The 16,681-nt window shown below is 51.9% G+C and overlaps 2 protein-coding genes across 3 annotated transcripts in view; both read right to left on the bottom strand.

Annotated features, from left to right (window-relative positions):
* Positions 1 to 41: 41 nt before the first annotated feature.
* C19H19orf33 (chromosome 19 C19orf33 homolog) lies at positions 42 to 849 on the bottom strand. The gene is made up of 4 exons (XM_045989230.1): positions 696 to 849; positions 475 to 581; positions 302 to 376; positions 42 to 191 (listed from the first exon to the last, which is right to left on the bottom strand). The coding sequence occupies exons 1-4, from the start codon at positions 715 to 717 to the stop codon at positions 78 to 80; spliced, it is 318 nt and encodes a 105-aa protein (XP_045845186.1). The 5' UTR covers positions 718 to 849; the 3' UTR covers positions 42 to 77.
* A 9,306-nt stretch (positions 850 to 10,155) lies between these two features.
* SPINT2 (serine peptidase inhibitor, Kunitz type 2) overlaps positions 10,156 to 16,681 on the bottom strand; it is a 30,165-nt gene continuing 23,639 nt past the window's right edge. Inside the window, exons 3-7 of one of the 2 annotated variants that reach the window (XM_045989228.1) lie at positions 14,566 to 14,625; positions 13,221 to 13,274; positions 12,460 to 12,621; positions 12,087 to 12,125; positions 10,156 to 10,841 (exon numbers count right to left, since the gene is read on the bottom strand). In XM_045989228.1, coding sequence (XP_045845184.1) covers positions 10,675 to 10,841; positions 12,087 to 12,125; positions 12,460 to 12,621; positions 13,221 to 13,274; positions 14,566 to 14,625 — 482 coding nt within the window. In that variant the 3' untranslated portion in view covers positions 10,156 to 10,674. The remainder of the gene's footprint in view (positions 10,842 to 12,086; positions 12,126 to 12,459; positions 12,622 to 13,220; positions 13,275 to 14,565; positions 14,626 to 16,681) is intronic. The other variant, XM_045989229.1, reaches the window with a different exon arrangement.

The raw sequence follows: 16,681 nt of genomic DNA, 5'->3' as shown, positions 1-16,681 counted from the left end.
GGGGCCGGTACCCAACTTGGCGACCAGAAGGCGACCCGAGAGCCGAGAAAAGGTTTAATGAGACTTAACCCGGCCGGTCAGTGAGAAGCCTCCTTCTTCGCCTTCCCTTTGTTTTCCTTTTTCTTTTTCACCTTGGGCTTCTTGACCTTGGCCGGCGTGCTTTTGTGTCCTTGCGAGGCGGCCGAGTGAGGCTGTGGGACCGAGTGGAGGGATGGAAGGGGAGAGCCAGGGTTAGGACGGTGAGACGACTGTCCGGGACTCTCCCCTCACTTGGGGCTCCTGCTCGCGGGGAGCCTCTTACCTTCCCTTCCATGTCCGAGTCGCTGGAGCTGCCGCTGCTGCTACTGGAGTCCGAGGAGCTGTGGTGACCGTGGCCCTGCCAGTTGGGAGGCAAGGCAGTGAGGTCGGGACCCCTGACCCCGCCGCTGTCCCCTTCATCCTGGGAGGGATGTGCCTGGCCCTAAGGTGACTTACCCTTGGTTTATCAGCCGCCCCTGTCTCTGACGCGCCCTGAACTTTGTGGGGGCCGTGTTTATGGTCTTCCCCCTGGCCCGTCCCCTGGGGCTTCTTGGAGTCTAGGGCTGTGGAGAGAAGTTGGGTGGGTTGGTGCAGGTGCTGCGCATGCGCCCTTGGAGGAGGTTGCTGGGTTTTAGCCTGGCCCCCTGCGTCTCAAATGGCCCACTTCCCCTGCTCACCTGCAGCCAAGTCGAACTCCATGACGGTGAGAGGAGGTCTGCGGGGAGGGCCGCGAGTGCCCGGAGGGCAGGGGGAAGGACGTGGGGAGGAGCAGCGGGAACTGCCAGCCCAGGGACTTGAGGAGCCCCACCCAACCTGGGTCAGAGTCCTTAGCCTTGACTCATAGCCCCTCCCCACCACCACCCAGCTTTTTTTCTGTGGGAAATGGGGTGGGTGGACAGTTGATTGCTAAATTTCCACCCGGTGAGCCGTGGCAAGTGGGGGGGGGGGGGGTTTGTGGGCAGCGGTAGATATCTGGGGAGAGGGCTGGAGCTGTCATCTGCTTTCCCCAAAGGGTCAGATGCCTGCTTTTGAAGAAATAAAAGAGGGCGCCTCCCAGGGCCCTCTGTACCATTGTAACGCTAACACTCTACTTAACTGCGGGCCAGGCACTGTTCCAAGGGCGTCACACACCATAGCTCTTTTTTTTTTTAAGATTTTATTTTATTTGACAGAGATCACAAGTAGGCGGAGTCAGGCAGAGAGGTGGGGGCGGGGAAGCAGGCTCCCTGCTGAGCAGAATGCCAGATGTGAGGCTGATTCTAGGACCCGGAGATCAGGACCTGAGCTGAAGGCAGAGGTTTAATCCACTGAGCTGCCCAGGCGCCCCGCATTAGCTCGTTTTAACCACCCTGGATGGCTGTGTGAGAAGCTATTCCCGAAGGGGTTAAGTGCGGGAACTTGGAACTAACCTCCTGAATTTGAAGACCCACTGTATCACTCAGTAGTGGGATGAACTCAGGAAAGTCATTTTGCCCATCTGTGCCTATTTCTTCGTGTAGATGGCAGCCTCCTTATGGGGTAATGTCATGGATTCGTTTCTAGAACTGTGCTCAGCACAGACTAAGTGCTTTTAAGATAATGTTTAGGCTTTTTAAATTAGAAGGTATGTATTAGTTACTATCCCTATTTTACCCATGAGACCACTGAGGGACCAAACAAGGTGACAAGGGGCCAATGTAGTATGAATGGCTAGAGCTGGGATTCACACCCAGGCAGTGTGGCTCAAGTCCAAGGCTCTGGCCCCTGTGGCTCTCCCTGGAAGGCTCCCTAAGCTGGGCTGTGCCAATCAGGCTGTTGGGAGGGGGTGGGGAGGGGGGACCTGAGCCATCCCCTCCCCTTGTTGTGAGGCCAGCTCTGCCACCAGCAGCTGGGCCTCCACACTGGTGGGGCCCAGGCAGGAGTGATGGCTGGGGCCTGGGGGATGATGAGAACCCATGCACTCAGGTCTCTGCTCCAAAGCGCATTCCTCAGAGAGGTCTGCCCTGACTGCTGGCTCCACACAGCTCGTCACTTAGACCTCTTTCCCCCGCTTGATGACCAGCTTAGCCCTTAAAGGCAATTAAAAGTTATCTTTATCGTCAATTCCTTCAGCATGTACCTATTATGTGCCTAGCACAGCTCGGGTGCTGAGGATATAGAGGTTAACAAAACTAGCAAAAGCCCAACTGCGCGGGACTTGACATCTAGTGGGGGAAACAAGGTGTAAAATGTACAAAATGTTAGAACACAACTGGAAATGAAGATTTCTATGAATTGGTAAGTGGATGTACAAAATGTGAATACATAACAGGATTCTGCTCCACCAACAAAGGAATGCACTGACATGTACTGCATCATGCATGACCTCAGACACGTTCTGCCTGGGCGCAAGCAGCCAGGCCCAAAGGACCACATACTGTTGGCCAGCGCTCACATCGAGTGTTCAGAGAAGGGTTATTGAGGCAGCAGGTCAGGGGGTGCTGGGATCTGCACAGGAAATGGGGATTAACTCTTGAGCATGAGAGAGCTAATTGTGGGGGATGAAAACACGTTTGAAAACTGATTTATGGGGGCACCTGGGTGGCTCAGTGGATTAAGCCGCTGCCTTCGGCTCAGGTCATGATCTCAGGGTCCTGGGATCGAGCCCCGCTCTCTGCTCTGCAGGGAGCCTGCTTCCTCCTCTCTCTCTGCCTGCCTCTCTGCCTACTTGTGATCTCTCTGTCAAATAAATAAATAAAATCTTTAAAAAAAAAAAAGAAAACTGATTTATGGTAGTAATTCCACCATTTTGTAAAAATGATTAAAAACTGGGGCACCTGGGTGGCTCAGTGGGTTAAAGCCTCTGCCTTCGGCTCGGGTCATGATCCCGGGGTCCTGGGATCAAGCCCCGTATCACGCTCTCTGCTCAGCAGAGAGCCTGCTTCCCCCCCTCTCTCTCTGCCTGCCTCTGCCTATTTGTGATCTCTGTCTGTCAAATAAATAAATAAAATCTTTAAAAAAAAGAAAAACTGGGGCACCTTCGTGGCGCAGTCAAGTGTCTTAACACTTTACTGGCGCAGTTAAGTGTCCCACTCTTGGTTTAGGCTCAGGTCGTGATCTGTTTGTGATGGGATCAAGCCCCATGTTGGGCTCCATGCTCAGCAAGGAGTACGCACAAGATTCTCTCTCTTCCTCTCCCTTTGCCCCTCCCCCCAAATTCTCTCTCTAAAAATAAGTAAATCTTGAAAAAAATTTTTTAGAAGCCTCTGAAGTATACATTTAAAATGGGTGAGTTTTATGTAACTTATGTTTGAGGTTAAGTAGTATGTGCTAGAAGAGAAATACAGCACAAAGGGGCTCGGTAATAACTACATGGTATGTGGGAGAGAGATTGGATTTTAGGTAAGAGTTACCAAGGAAAGCTTCACTCAAGTCTTTTTTGAATAAAGATCTGAAGATGAGGGGTGCCTGGGTGCCTCGGTCAGCTGGGCATCTGCTTCAGCTCCCAGAGTCCGGGGATCCAGCCCATCAGGCTCCCTGCTCAGCGGGGAATCTGCTTCTCCCTCTCTCTGCCGCTCTCCCCTCTTGCGCTCTCAAATAAATAACAATCTTTTAAAAAGAAAGATTCTCTTAAGAAAAATTTTTGAGGATGAGATAATCCATACAAACACATGGAGGAAGTGTTCTAGGCAGCGGGAACAGCAAGTGCAAAGGTCCTGAGGTGGGAATGTACCTGAGTGATGAACTGCAAGGACTTCCAGAGGCAGTGAGAATGGAGGGAAAGACACAGGAGAGGAGGAAGGATGGTAGTGGTGGAGAGTTGGGGGACTAGTACATCAAAGGCCTTTGATCTTTACTCCTCCGAATAAGAAGTGGTGGTGAACAATGATTATGGCTTTATGCATAACTGGATGCAGTATATGAGAAGTTTTTCCCCAAGCAAAACAAATTCCATGAGGGTTAGGGACCTTTTCCACTTTGCTCAGCACCCAGAACAGTGTGACTCAGAATTGGTGCTACTGGTGAATTGGTGAACTGGTGAGGTTACCTGATGCCAGGCCCTCTGCTAATGTAATGGCAAGTTAGAGCAAGCACAGAGTGGCTAGGAGTTTGTGTTATGGAGGTCAGTCTGCTCAAGGTGAACCCTCACTCTACCCCTTACTGCCCATGCTAAGTCAGTCAATTAGTGTGCACCACAGTTTTGTCCTCTGTAAAACGGCAGACTTAGCTCATGAAGTATGGTTTCTGGAGCCTGCCCAGCACAAGGGAAATAGATGCTCAGCAAATATGAGTTTTTGTTATTCACACAATCTCATATGCTTACCTATGAACCTGGCAGTAGGATCCCATGTTCTGTATGAGGCAGTTGAGCCTCAAAAAAAACAGTCTCGTGTCCAAGGACGCTGGCCTAGTAGACTGCAGCTCGATAGTGGGAGACCTTCCAGACCTAAGACAAAGTAGCTCCTTACCACTTGGCTCAGACTGTGGGGAGCGTGAATGGGCCCAGAGAAGGGCATGGCCTGATCCTCCACATTCCCCTCTCCCCTGCCTCCTGCATGGCAGTTAGGATGTGGCCACTCTTACAGAGACCAGAAAGAGCCTTAACAAGATAGCTGTACTTTTCTCTCCCACAAAATCATCCAGGGACCCAGACTAACTCTAGTTCTGCTCCTTCCCGGGTGTGGTCAGAACAGAGAGGGACACTGGCCACCACCATCAGATTCGTGGGAAAGGAAAGGGCAAGTGGAGGGCACACCAATCCCTTTCAAGGGCTGCATCCAGAAGGAGCACCTGTCCCTCTAGCCCCATCAGACACAAGGTCACATCTAGCAGCAGGGGAGGCTCAGAGAATACAGCTCCCAGCTGGGCAGCCACATATCTTACAATAATCTGGGGACTTCTTTACTGAAAGGAGGAAAGGGGAAATCGACACGGGAGCCTGTCAGTCATGACTCCCTCTTGAGGGCAGTGAAAATACCCTCATTTCCTGGCTCTAACCCAGAAGACTTACAGATGGAGGCCAGATTAAAGCTGGGAAGGTGAACCCAAATGTTTGATGAAAAGCAGGGCTGAGGGCCTACCACGAGCACGCCCAGCCTTCTGCTCTTCTCTTCAGAAAATAGCCCCTGCCATTCAGTTCTCACCTAGAATGCTAAAGGGCACAGGGACAGTAGCTTACGGCCCTCCCCAGGCCTGACTAATGGCTCTGCCCTCCTCCGCTTGTTTCCTCCTTATTTCTGTCCAACAGGACTCAGTGTTAAGGGTATAAGCAATGCCTTCTCCCCTGTAGGAAAAAGGGACCTGTGTTCCCAACTTGCCTGCAATGTAGCCATTCCCTAGATCAGCTCCCCCTTTCTCTAGCATTTCACCAGCAGACCCTCTCTGGAGGCTCATCCCAGCCCTGAAGTTTGTACTTGTATCACTGCAATTTAGGAAGAGACTGCTGGATGCCAACTTCAGTGGCTAGGGAAGCCAAGGTGGGGTAGGAACAAGGAGTGGGCCGCTGGGACACAGTCCTCCCCGGATGTGCTGCGCTCAGTCGACGGCTATGGCTCCCTGGAAAAGCAACTTGCGCAAGGCCTGCTTTCCTTTCTTTCCTGAAGTTTACGTGAACAGACTGCCCTGGTCCTATAAACATCATAATCCCGGGACTGGGATGTTTTCTTTGAACTTAACCACATCCCAGGAGATGGAGACTTTTAAGCACACAGTATACAGGGACTCAGTTTCCTTTCCCACAAGACCAAAGTGCTGCCCTGGCCCTGGACATTCTGGAACACTAATGATCACAACATCTTAATGGACCACCCTTTGGGACGGGCCAAGGGGTAGACAGCCTGGCCGGGAAAAGGCGAGCTTGGCCACCACCCAGCTGACTGTTGTGTCTGGGATTTGCTTTCACTCTATTTGCAAGCTAACAAGTTAGCCCATAACTGTTTTTAAAATGCTGGCAGAAGCCGGAGCTTCCTGGATCAGAGACAAAAAGCCCTATTACTTGCAGCAAGCAGCCTGAACATTAGCGTGTTGGTTTCCTTGGCCCCATGCAGTGGGTGGTACCCTAGGAGCAGGACCTGAGCTGGGGGAACCTGCTACTTGACAGTAAGCGGCTGGAAAGCCTGCTCCTTGTCGTAGAGGGAGCCGTTCCCTCATCCCTTAAGGTGCTCACTGCAGACCCAACCTGAGAAAGGGCCCAGGTAAACAGCTGTCAGGGTCACATACTCCTGGCCTGCCCAGGAAGCTTTGTAGCAGCATGAGACAGACCCCCTGGAGGCCTGTCTCTACCAACAATTCATCCTTCCTGCCTCCTGGTAAATTTTCACACGAGTATGCCACTCTGATTAATCTAACAGCCCGAGAATGAATTTTTTTTTTTTAAAGATTTTATTTATTTATTTGACAGACAGAGATCACAAGTAGGCAGAGAGAGAGGAGGAAGCAGGCTCCCGGCGGAGCAGAGAGCCCAATGCGGGGCTCGATCCCAGGACCCTGAGATCATGACCTGAGCCGAAGACAGCGGCTTAATCCACTGAGCCACCCAGGCGCCCCCCGAGAATGAATTTATTCAGTTTCTCTCACACATTTATTTAAAGTGACCTACGAACAGGACTGTAAGCAGCAGCAAGTCCTGCGGATAGGCCAACCTTCCGTCCAGGGTCCTGGAGGTTTCCAGCCTTAAAGGAGAGAGCATACTTCAGCCAGCCAGGATGTAGTCGGAGACCAGTCTATCCCCCATTAGGACTCACACAAGGGACTTCAGACCAACGTGCAGCTATTTGGTATCCTTACCAATAATTACAAGGCCCCACAGCAACCCTCCTGCCCAAGGGGAAGATGTCGTGGCTCATTCTTTCCCACGTGCGAACACAGAATCCTGGGGCACAGCGTGCTCCAGGGGGAGGATCTGTTAAGCCTAACTTGGACCACCACCACAGGACACTGGCAGAGGCCAGGGCTGCTTGGGCCTCCCAAGGGTGATTCTGTCATCAGCCAGACTGGAGCAAGGCCATGCTGGTCCAGGTGTCTATCCATATCTAGGGTGGGGCCCACATTCAGGGGCTGCCACTGAAGGCATCAGGCACTGCACAATCATCTGGGTGCAGCCATGTCGCTGGGCCACATTGCCCAGCGCAGGGCTCAGGGGACCAGGTGACTGGCAGGTGGTGGTGCCGGATCTAGAGGATGGGCACTGGATTTACTGCCTCCCGTCCCAGATCTGAGGGGTTCCCTCCCCGAGGGCTGTTCATCCCAGTAGGTAGGGCTGCCCCTCTATCACCGACTCACCCCCAGACCTTTTGTTTGGAAGAGTCCCATGTGAACACAGCTGGTTGGTTTACACAGTTCCACACACCGTGTGGACCACTGCAGGGAGACGCTGCGAGCAGAGCACTCAACAACCAAGTGGTCAGTCACTGCCTTTGCGATTAGGACCAGGCAGTCCAAGGAAGCATCCAGGCAGACTCTTCAAAATTCACTTCAGTCCCTGAGGGCCCCCTCTGGTCGGCCAGCCACCCAGAAGGTGCACCAATCAGGTGGGCCTGGGCGTGACGCTGGAGGGGAGAAAGATGCATCTTACACGCGAATGAGGAGGGAAGAACCCCAAATTTTCAAAATAGTTTCTGTAGCTCCCAACCCCTCTGACCTGATCTTTACCCAGGAGATGGCCTAGAAATAACCCCTTTCTAGGGGCAGCCACAGTGGGTGAACAAACTCCTCACTCAAGTATATGGAGCAGGAGGGAACGGTGACAGGTCTTTGCTGAGTGACTTAATCCATTCCACCGCCTGGTGATAACCAATAGCCTAGGGATGACAAAGACTGTGAAATGGCCACTGAACACTGTGGCTACTGACCCACTGTTAGGCAGTCTTTCCAACAAGTACACCACTATTAGCCTGTAAATGGTCCAGAAAGTCCAGATAGTCCTGATTTCATTTCAAGGGCCACAGTGGTATGGCCAGAGTCCGCTGCCCAGGCTGGACAGCAGCCCCACAGCCTGAAAAAGACACGGTGGTGGCCAGAGGTCCAGCGCAGTCCATCAGCCAGGAGCAAGGGGACCATGGGGCCTCCCATTCCATAAGACAAGCAGGACACATGTTGGCAGAAGTGAGTCAGCATGACGACTTCTGCATGGGAAACATGAAAGGACACTGTATGAAAAACCTAAAGTTCAACGGTCTGGGTGGTCTTGATCTTCCTACACACGAAGTGATTTCCAACAGTTTCTTTTAAAATCTAAACACAGGGGTGCCTGGCTGGCTCAGTCAGAGGTGCACATGACTTTCTGATTTTGCGGCTGTGAGTTCAAGACCCACATTGGGTACAGAGATAATTTAATAAAATCTTTAAAAATAAATGAATAGGGGACATCTATGTGGCTCAGTTGGTTAAGCATTTGCTTTCGGCTCAGGTCATGGTCCTGGGGTCCTGGGATCGAGCCCCACATCAGGCTCCCTGCTCAGTGGGGAGTCTGCTTCTCCTACTCCCTCTGCCCCCTGCCTTGTACTCTCTCTTGCTCTGCTCTAATACACAAAATCTTTAAAAACTAAATAAACAAAAATAAAATCCACTTTTTAATCTTTCACACAACTAAGGGAGAGACAAGTCTTGCTAGAATAGGTGGAGAAAGGCCTGCTCAGCCACAGCCATCACTGAGCTTAAAGTCCCCTGAAGGGAGCTCAAGGGTGACAGCATGGGGTATAGAGGAGAGCTGCCAGCTATCGAGGAGGAATAAGGAGACAGGCAGGAAGGCAAAGGTGGACACCCGCTCTCTGAAGGAGGTTTGCTGAGCACTTCCCTTGGGCCACCCAATGCCTATGATCTCATGTAATCCTCACACCCACCCAGAGTACAGCTAGGAAACGGGGTTCAAAGGAGTTGAGTGACCTGCTCCCTGCTGCACACCTGGAATGGTGGGTGGAGAGTCTCTTCCCAGTACCGCCTCCTCCCGGCACCACAGGCTCAGGCAGGTTTCATCTGCTCACCATCCTCTGAGGCTAGACGGCCAGGCTGCCTAGAAAGCTTGGCAGGGAGAGGGCCAGAATCCCCGAGCAACATCTCCACAAATGAGGAAGGCTACAAAGGAGGACGTAAGGTATTTGCCCAACTTGGCCTCTGGAACAGAGGTCTAAGCCCTATGGGGTATAAGTCTCTCCGCCAGTGCACAGAACGTGAGCTTTCTGGCCTGAGGGGTTTCTAGGAAGAGTGAATGGAAGGAGGCCTTGCTCAGCTTCCCGAATCACTTGTGCAAGTGGAAGCCCCAGGCCACCTGCCTGACCCCATGGGTTCCCCCAACACTGTTCCACGTTCGGGACTATGTGTGTGGACGATGGGGAGGAAGAAAGGAAGAGCCTCCAGAGTTTAGAGTCAGGGAGGGAACACCCACAGGCAGGCAGCAGAGCCGGGGCCAAGCCTGGAGGCTGAACTCAGCCAGGTGGTGGAACCCTGTCCCCATTTCACCGCAGAAGCACATGGGAGACTAGAGAAAAGATTGCAGAGCCACGGGGAAAGTGACAATCATGGATGCCAAAGTGATTTTGGTCAAAGCCACTCCAGTCTCAGGAAGGTCTGAGTTTTCCCCTGGCCAGGACACACCCTCAGTCCAGTCCTCCTGTGCCCTCAGAGGCAGGCAGTGTCTTTTTTTTTTTTTTTTAAATATTTTATTTATTTATTTGACAGAGAGAGATCACAAAAATAGGCAGGCAGAGAGAGAGAGAGGGAAGCAGGCTCCCTGCTGAGCAGAGAGCCCGATGCGGGGCTCGATCCCAGGATCCGGAGATCATGACCTGAGCCGAAGGCAGCGGCTTAACCCACTGAGCCACCCAGGCGCCCCGGCAGGCAGTGTCTTAAGGTGTGGGTTTGTCTATAGTGGGTCATTATTTAAAAAACAAAAAAAAAACAAAGAAAAAACAAAAACCAGTTGAGTGGGGTATGGCTAGAATTTTTCAAAAGCGACAGAAGGAAATGCCAGAGATTATCGCAGGTCGAAAAGCTAAGTGTTGTTTGTTGAAACTTTATGGGCACTCAGTGGCGATGCAAGATGTATCATTCAAAAAGATTTGAAAGATGAGTTTTTTTTTAAGGGGTCCATTTCTAGAATGGGACATCTTACATAGTGCTCTATGTTAACTCTGGTAGAGTTTAAATCAGCAATCCTACAAAGAAAGAAAGCACTTGCTAAAATTTATTTTAAAAGGGAAGACCCTTTTTATTAAACTTGTACATTTTCTTCTCTTCCTTTCAGAATCCTAATTAAAAAAAAAAACAACTTTTGTTTCTGTTTACAAAAACAAAACAAAACAAAAACACATACATCAAACAAACAAAGGAAACTATGAAGACATTACTTTTGCGGTAGGAAGGGACACTACAGGATTCTATGTAAGCCCAGAAAACTAAGACCTGGAGCAGAGAACTAAAGTGAAGAGCAGCCGACTCTGGCCTGGGGCCAGACCCCGAGCAGTGTGAGGCAGAGCCCTCCTCCAAGAAGGTTCTCAAAGCAGACCCGGCCAGGAGAGCAGAAGCCCCCTCACCTTCTGGAGTGACAAACAGACCCGAACCCCTAATGATCATACAAGTACAAACCAATCACTCTATTTTAAAAAGCAACACACACACGCTACACTTGTCTCCCCTCCCTCCCCAGGTTTTCGCCATCCACAGGGAGGCCTGAGGAAGGGCAGCCTCCGGCTGGCAGGGCCTTCACAGGACGTAGGTGTTCTTCACCAGGTGCTCCTTGTCATCCCCAGTGCTCCAGACGGTGCGGAGGGTGCGCTCCTGGTTCTTCCGGGCCACCCGGATCAGGCAGACCACAGAGGCGCCCAGCAAGACGATCAGGACCATCACGAAAAGCCCCACCAGGACCACCACTGGGGAGCAGAGAAAGGCTTCAGAACCGGAAGGGCGAGGAGCAGCACAGCCAGCGCTCAGCCGCACGGGGCGCACGCAGGACTTGTGCATGCGGGCTCAGGGCAAGGACCAGCAGCCGTTGTTGTGCCAGACCTCCCTGGACCCTAGCCCCGGAGGGTCTGGAGGAAGGATATCGCCCGCTGAGGAGTCCTTAAGGAGTCTACAGTCCTGAGGAGGAGGTTACTGAGAAAAGGAGGTGCCGTGCTATGTGCACCCAGTGGCTGTGTGTGTTCCCTCTTTCTGAACAAAAAAATCCCACTTCCACTCTGTACTTCCACCTCTCGGGGGCAAATCGTGCAGGAATCCAAAGCCTCCAAATGGGTACCAGGATGTAAAAAGCACACACCTCTGGCTCACATGTAAACATGAAACACCGAGGTTTTGTGTTCACACAGCACAGCTTGTGTAGGCATCAGCTAAGATGCCTTTCTTCAGGTGGGGCTGCAGCTAAGAATGTGGCCTGCTGTGCCAGCACCCCGGCTCCCTCTCCCACGTGAAGCCGTGTGGCTACAGAATGGACAGGGGACGTTCCTTCTCCACCCGCAACCCTCCATCGCTGGGCTGCTTTCTGCCCCGTGCCTGGCAACCCAGATTCCAGCTTCGCTCGTCTAGAACAGAGCAGACGTGCAGGCCAGGTCTGGGCTCCTGAACAGGAAAACAGGTGGAAAGAGGCCAAACCAGTGTGGCCGGTCCTTGTGCAAACACCATCATCCATGACTCAGGCAAATCAGAAAAAGCGAGAGGCGGCCCAGGGTCTTGTCAGACCAGCCTGCTTGGGGACAACAGCACTGGCCCTGCCTCGCTCGGCCCACACACAGTAAGGGCTCTCCAACTTCCTGTCACCCATGAGCAACTCAGCACACCCCTCAGCAGCTAAGTTCCCTCCAAACCTAGAGACAGCCTGAGGCCTGTGTGCAGCAGAAGGCATAAGCCCAACAGTAGGACCTGTCCTCCAGTCACCCCTGGACTGCCCGGTGGAGATTGCCTTCCTCCAGCTCCTCCCCCCACCATTTATTATAATGCGTGGCGGGACAAACATCCACCATATGTTTCAAGCTGCCTGACTGTTCTCATGCGAAAACAGGACTTTCAACCCAAAAGGGGTTTACAGTGAAGGATTATGTGTCAGAGACAACAAGGGCCTGCAAAAACACAGCTGAGCTTAGTCAGGGCAGGCAGGTGGAGGAGGGCCGGAGGCCTCTTACCTTTAGAGCCATGGGGGAAGAAAGGGTACAACTGCTTGCCTGGAAAAGAACACATAACGCCAAGGTCAGCTCCCGGTCCTCCTGCCCTCCTGAGCTGCCACCAACCAGGGGTTCACAGGAGGCTCTGAGGGATTTCTTCCAGCTTTTTTGAGGTTCTGAGGCTTTACTATCCTGGTGGGGACCTAGGACACGTCTGTGCAACAGCTGGGCCCAAAGCCCACCTCTTCCCCACAAGGGAGCCAGAGAATGGTAGCATCCAAATGGCAGCACTGTTGGGGTCTTCTTTTAGGGACAGCGAAATGGACCCATGTCCTCTCAAGGGGCCTCGTCCACACACCACTGTCTCTTGCATTTAGGAATCAGGCAGGCTCACCAAGGCAGTGGTGCATGCACTCCTCCTCAGAGAGGTAGCTGTTTTTATTGCCCCGGCACCCTCCATAGATGAAGCTGTCACAAGAGTTCTTCTCTGCATCAAAGTACCAGCGTGGGAAGGATGCGCGGCAAGGCCCAGTGACTGCTTTGGCAGTGCAGTATTCTGGCAACGACACAACCAAAGAGTATGAGTTAGCAGGGCTCAGATGTGAAGCGGAGCTGGAATGTTCCCGAACAGTCACACTGCTACCAGCCAACAGAGAAATAGCTCTCTGGCAAAGGAACCTATAAATTACAGACAGGGCCAGTCTGGCCCACTTGACAGTCCTCCATGTTTTTGGGGACTCTTTCTCTTTACAGCCAGACTCCCATCAGTAAGGAGATCACTCTATGTCAGGCACCGTTCTAGGCACTGCACATGTATTAACTTGGTCCCTAAGAGATCTGTTGTGAGCAGCTCATTTCATACTCGGGAGGCAGATGCAGGCCCCTGCCTGCCGCCATACAGCTGGGGATAGGCAGAGCCAGCCCACCAGACCGCCTCTCTGAAGTCAAGCTTCGCCACCCGCATGTGTGCCACAGCCACTTCCAGCAGCCCTGGGGCATGCTTGTGAATTCTAGCTTATGAGTTCTACTGCCTAGGAGAAGTCAGGAAGCTCTGCTCTACACCTTCCTTAATGGAAATACTCAAGTGTGTCTCAATTCCCAACTAAGGAAAAAAAAATGTTTTTCCCATATGCAAGTATTTTTAAAAAGTTATACCTTCGTAGTCGAAAATGTCACTGGAGAGTTCATCAGAATCCTGCCTTCTGGAAACTAAAACAGAAACATCCAAGTCAGGGAGGCTGGGATGGACACAGCATACATAGACTGGCTGGGGTGGGGACGAGCAGGGCCCACCCACTGAGGAAGCACAGACACTCTGGCACCTAGAAGTGGAGTCCCCTCCTCGGGTAGGTCTGTCGCCTCCCAGGCCTCCCAGGCTCTATCAATATACACTGCAATGAATGCTGCATGGGGAGGCCTGCCTGTCACCTCAGGGGTTACTAAGGAAACTCATCCCAGCCACAATTTCTCGGGTGATGAGGAAGATGGTCTTGTTCACTCTCTGACATAGTGAGGAGCGCCCTCCTGGAGATATTTTCTTCTACAACAGGATGGAAACTAGAGAGACCATGCCAATGCCTGAGGTTCTAGATGACCCTGGAGGCCAGCTTGGGAATAAAGAGTGAACCCAGGCAAAGCAATTGTCAGGACAGTCAAAGGATTCCTGGCCTAGGACAACTCAAGAGTGACTTGAACAAGCGAGCAAACCACTGACCTAATAAATGCTCACTCTCACATGAGCACTGGTGCCAGAACCAGAGGACCAGTCAAGGCTGCAATCAGTGCAGAGCCACTGGCCAACTGGGGGGGGGGGGGGTGGGGGTTTGTCCTCAAATGGGACAGGAGCAGATTCCCTCCCTCCACAGCAGGTCTTGCCCAGCAGAGCCCACTGCCTGGGAATTGGCCTTAAAGAAAGCTGGGCTGGACTTGCCAGTGCATCTGGACCACTCACCCCAGGCTCCTGATGCATGCAGAGTCCTTTAAGCATAAAGGAGGAATGGGGCAGCTGCTGTCAGCACTACAAAGCAAGCTAACACAAAGCTTGGGATCAAGGACTGCCCTGGGAATGGAGGCGGGGGTGGCAGAAGACAGAGGACTCGGTATGGGGAGGGGGACAGCAAGGACAACCAAGAACAAAGGAGACAGATGAGGCAAGGAGAGGCAGGGAGGGGCAGTGAAGACAACACAGCAGGCAGAGGCCAGGCCAGGCCAGCCCAGAGAGACGGAAGGGTTCTGAGCCACAGGCAGCAGCAACAACCACAATCCCTTGTCCCCCAGGAGGAAGCAGAGCAAGCCGGAGCCCCATAGCACCCCTGGGCCCCCTCATCCGCTGGGCAGTGAGAACTCCCCAGTGAGAGGACACCAGCCAGGAGCTAGAAGGTGCCGCCCAGGCAGAGCCCCAGACAGGGAGGTGAAAGCCCCCATATGACTCCCAAATTACAGATGTCCTTCCGTGGTCCAGGTGGCCCTCATTCTATCCTAGACTGCTTTAAGAACCTACCACTTGGGACAGAGGAATCTGCTCCATTCCTTCTGGTGGCCAGTTCATCAATGGTGTTCTCTGCGAGGGGACAAACACAATGAAAAAGTGCGCCATGACACAGAACAGGCAGAGTTCCCTGAGCTGCCATGGTCCCAAGTGCCTCTCACCAAGACTCCCGTTTCTCCTTTATGTGGGCCCTTTGATGTACATGCTGGACCACAAGTCTGCAAGAACTTGGAAATAAGGAACCAAGACAGCCCCTGTGGGCTCAACTTTAAGATCCCTCACTGGTAATCAGAGCAAAGATGTATGAAATGACTTTAAAAAGACAGAATGGGGAGCCCCTGGGTGGCTTAGTGGGTTGAGCCTATGCCTTCAGCTCAGGTCATGATCTCAGGGTCCTGGGATCAAGCCCTGCATCGGGCTCTCTGCTTGGCAGGGAACCTGCTTCCCCCTCTCTCTCTGCCTGCCTCTCTGCTTACTTGTGATCTCTATTTGTAAAAAAGAAAAAAAAAAAAAAAAAAAAAAAAAAGAAAAAAAAAAAAAAGACAGAATGGCTTCCAGGGCCAAATAATCTGCTTAACTGTATTAACTCACCCAATGAATAAAGAAAGTGAGGTATGCAGTAGTCTGAACATACTTCATGCCACCGAACAGTGGGAAATAGGAAAATATTAAGCTACGTGTATTTTTCTCTCACATACACATGAAGTGATGGGGTGGGGTGGAGAGGCCAGCCAACCAGCAAAAGAGGTACAAAAAGGGAAGCACTGGCAGGGTCCAGAAGGACAGGACCTGGCTCCCCTGCCTCCCAGAGGTTCCCAGCAGACCCAGGGCAAAGGCACGGGGCCGCCATCACCTGACGCCACTGAACAACCATATCACAAGTCAGCGCCCCTCGCTCCATGCCTCTGCACAGCCAGCAATTTTCTGGGAATCTGGCTGTGCAGCATACCTGCATGGACTAAGGTACAGCCGACTCAGAGACGCAAGTGTCGGGTCCCCTGGGTAGTTCTGGTTCTCATTATAAATTAATAAACTGACATTCTCATGATCATTGGCTTCCCACAGAGGGTGCCTGCTTGGGAGAGAATATGCTGGCAAAAGACTCCAGCGACTTGTTCCTCCTCCCAAACCCACGGGCGAGCTTCCATGAGACATGCAGTGGGACCACACTCGCATGCCCACAAAGGAGCTCTCTGGGCCCCCTGACCACGGACCACCTCTTCAGCAAAACACAACAACCTGTGACCCTTTGTAGCAACATCCTGTTGGAATGCCCACTGTTCACTGTCTATATTCTTAAAATTTCAACCATTTTCCTGAAAAGTAAGGAGAAACTGAAACAGGCAGGCACATTTGCTACAGATAACTCTTAATGGAGAAGGAAGAGAAAAGGTAGCAAAAAATATTTCTCTTTAATGCCTGCTCCCACACCGGATCACAGCAGACAACAACAAAAAAAACAATAAATAGTATTTTCCTCAGTCACCATCTGTTAAGGCTGCCCCCCAAAAGGTGAGGGACTTGGCTGTATGATCCCAAAGCAATACCCAGCCACCTCAGTTTTCTAAATACTTATTGAATGTCTGCTGGGCAGTGCAACACAAAGATCAACAAAACATTCCTCGAGGTGCTCCGTCACTCTGGGCTTGTGTGCTGGAGCACCATTTTGAACCTCAGGCCACAGCCAAGGCCACTGCTGTTTACCCCTCTTCACGTACAACTTTAATAAGCATATCTGCTTTCTGAACACAGAACTCAAAGCCAAGAGAGATTAGAGCCAGTGTGTGAGGAGACATAAAACCCAACAAGGATGCAGGGTTCATCTCTGGAGCAGGGATCCCAGGATCCCAGGATCATGACTCGAGCCGAAAGCAGACACTTAACCAACTGAGCCACCCAGGCACCCCAAGTATGTTCCAGTTTTTTTTTGTTTTTTTTTTTAAGATTTATTTATTTGACAGAGAGAGAGAGAGAGAGAGAGATCACGAGTAAGCAGAGAGGCAGGCAGAGAGAGAGAGAGGAGGAAGCAGGTTCCCCGCTGAGCAGAGAGCCTGATGTGGGGCTCGATCCCAGGACCCTGAGATCATGACCTGAGCTGAAGGCAGAAGCTTAACCCACTAAGCAACCC

Source organism: Meles meles, chromosome 19 (assembly GCF_922984935.1).
Source record: "Meles meles chromosome 19, mMelMel3.1 paternal haplotype, whole genome shotgun sequence".
Taxonomy (NCBI): domain Eukaryota; kingdom Metazoa; phylum Chordata; class Mammalia; order Carnivora; family Mustelidae; genus Meles; species Meles meles.
Note: the sequence above shows the minus strand (reverse complement) of the source record. Positions and strands in the feature narration are given on the sequence as shown.

What these genes read in the sequence shown, in the direction of transcription:
- C19H19orf33 (XM_045989230.1), bottom strand. Translation starts at nt 717, where the DNA reads ATGGAGTTCGACTTGGCTGCAG. An exon ending in GGAGTTCGACTTGGCTGCAG is followed by an intron (nt 582 to 695) that starts GTGAGCAGGGGA and finishes TTCTCTCCACAG; the next exon opens with CCCTAGACTCCAAGAAGCCC. An exon ending in GGGCGGCTGATAAACCAAGG is followed by an intron (nt 377 to 474) that starts GTAAGTCACCTT and finishes CCCAACTGGCAG; the next exon opens with GGCCACGGTCACCACAGCTC.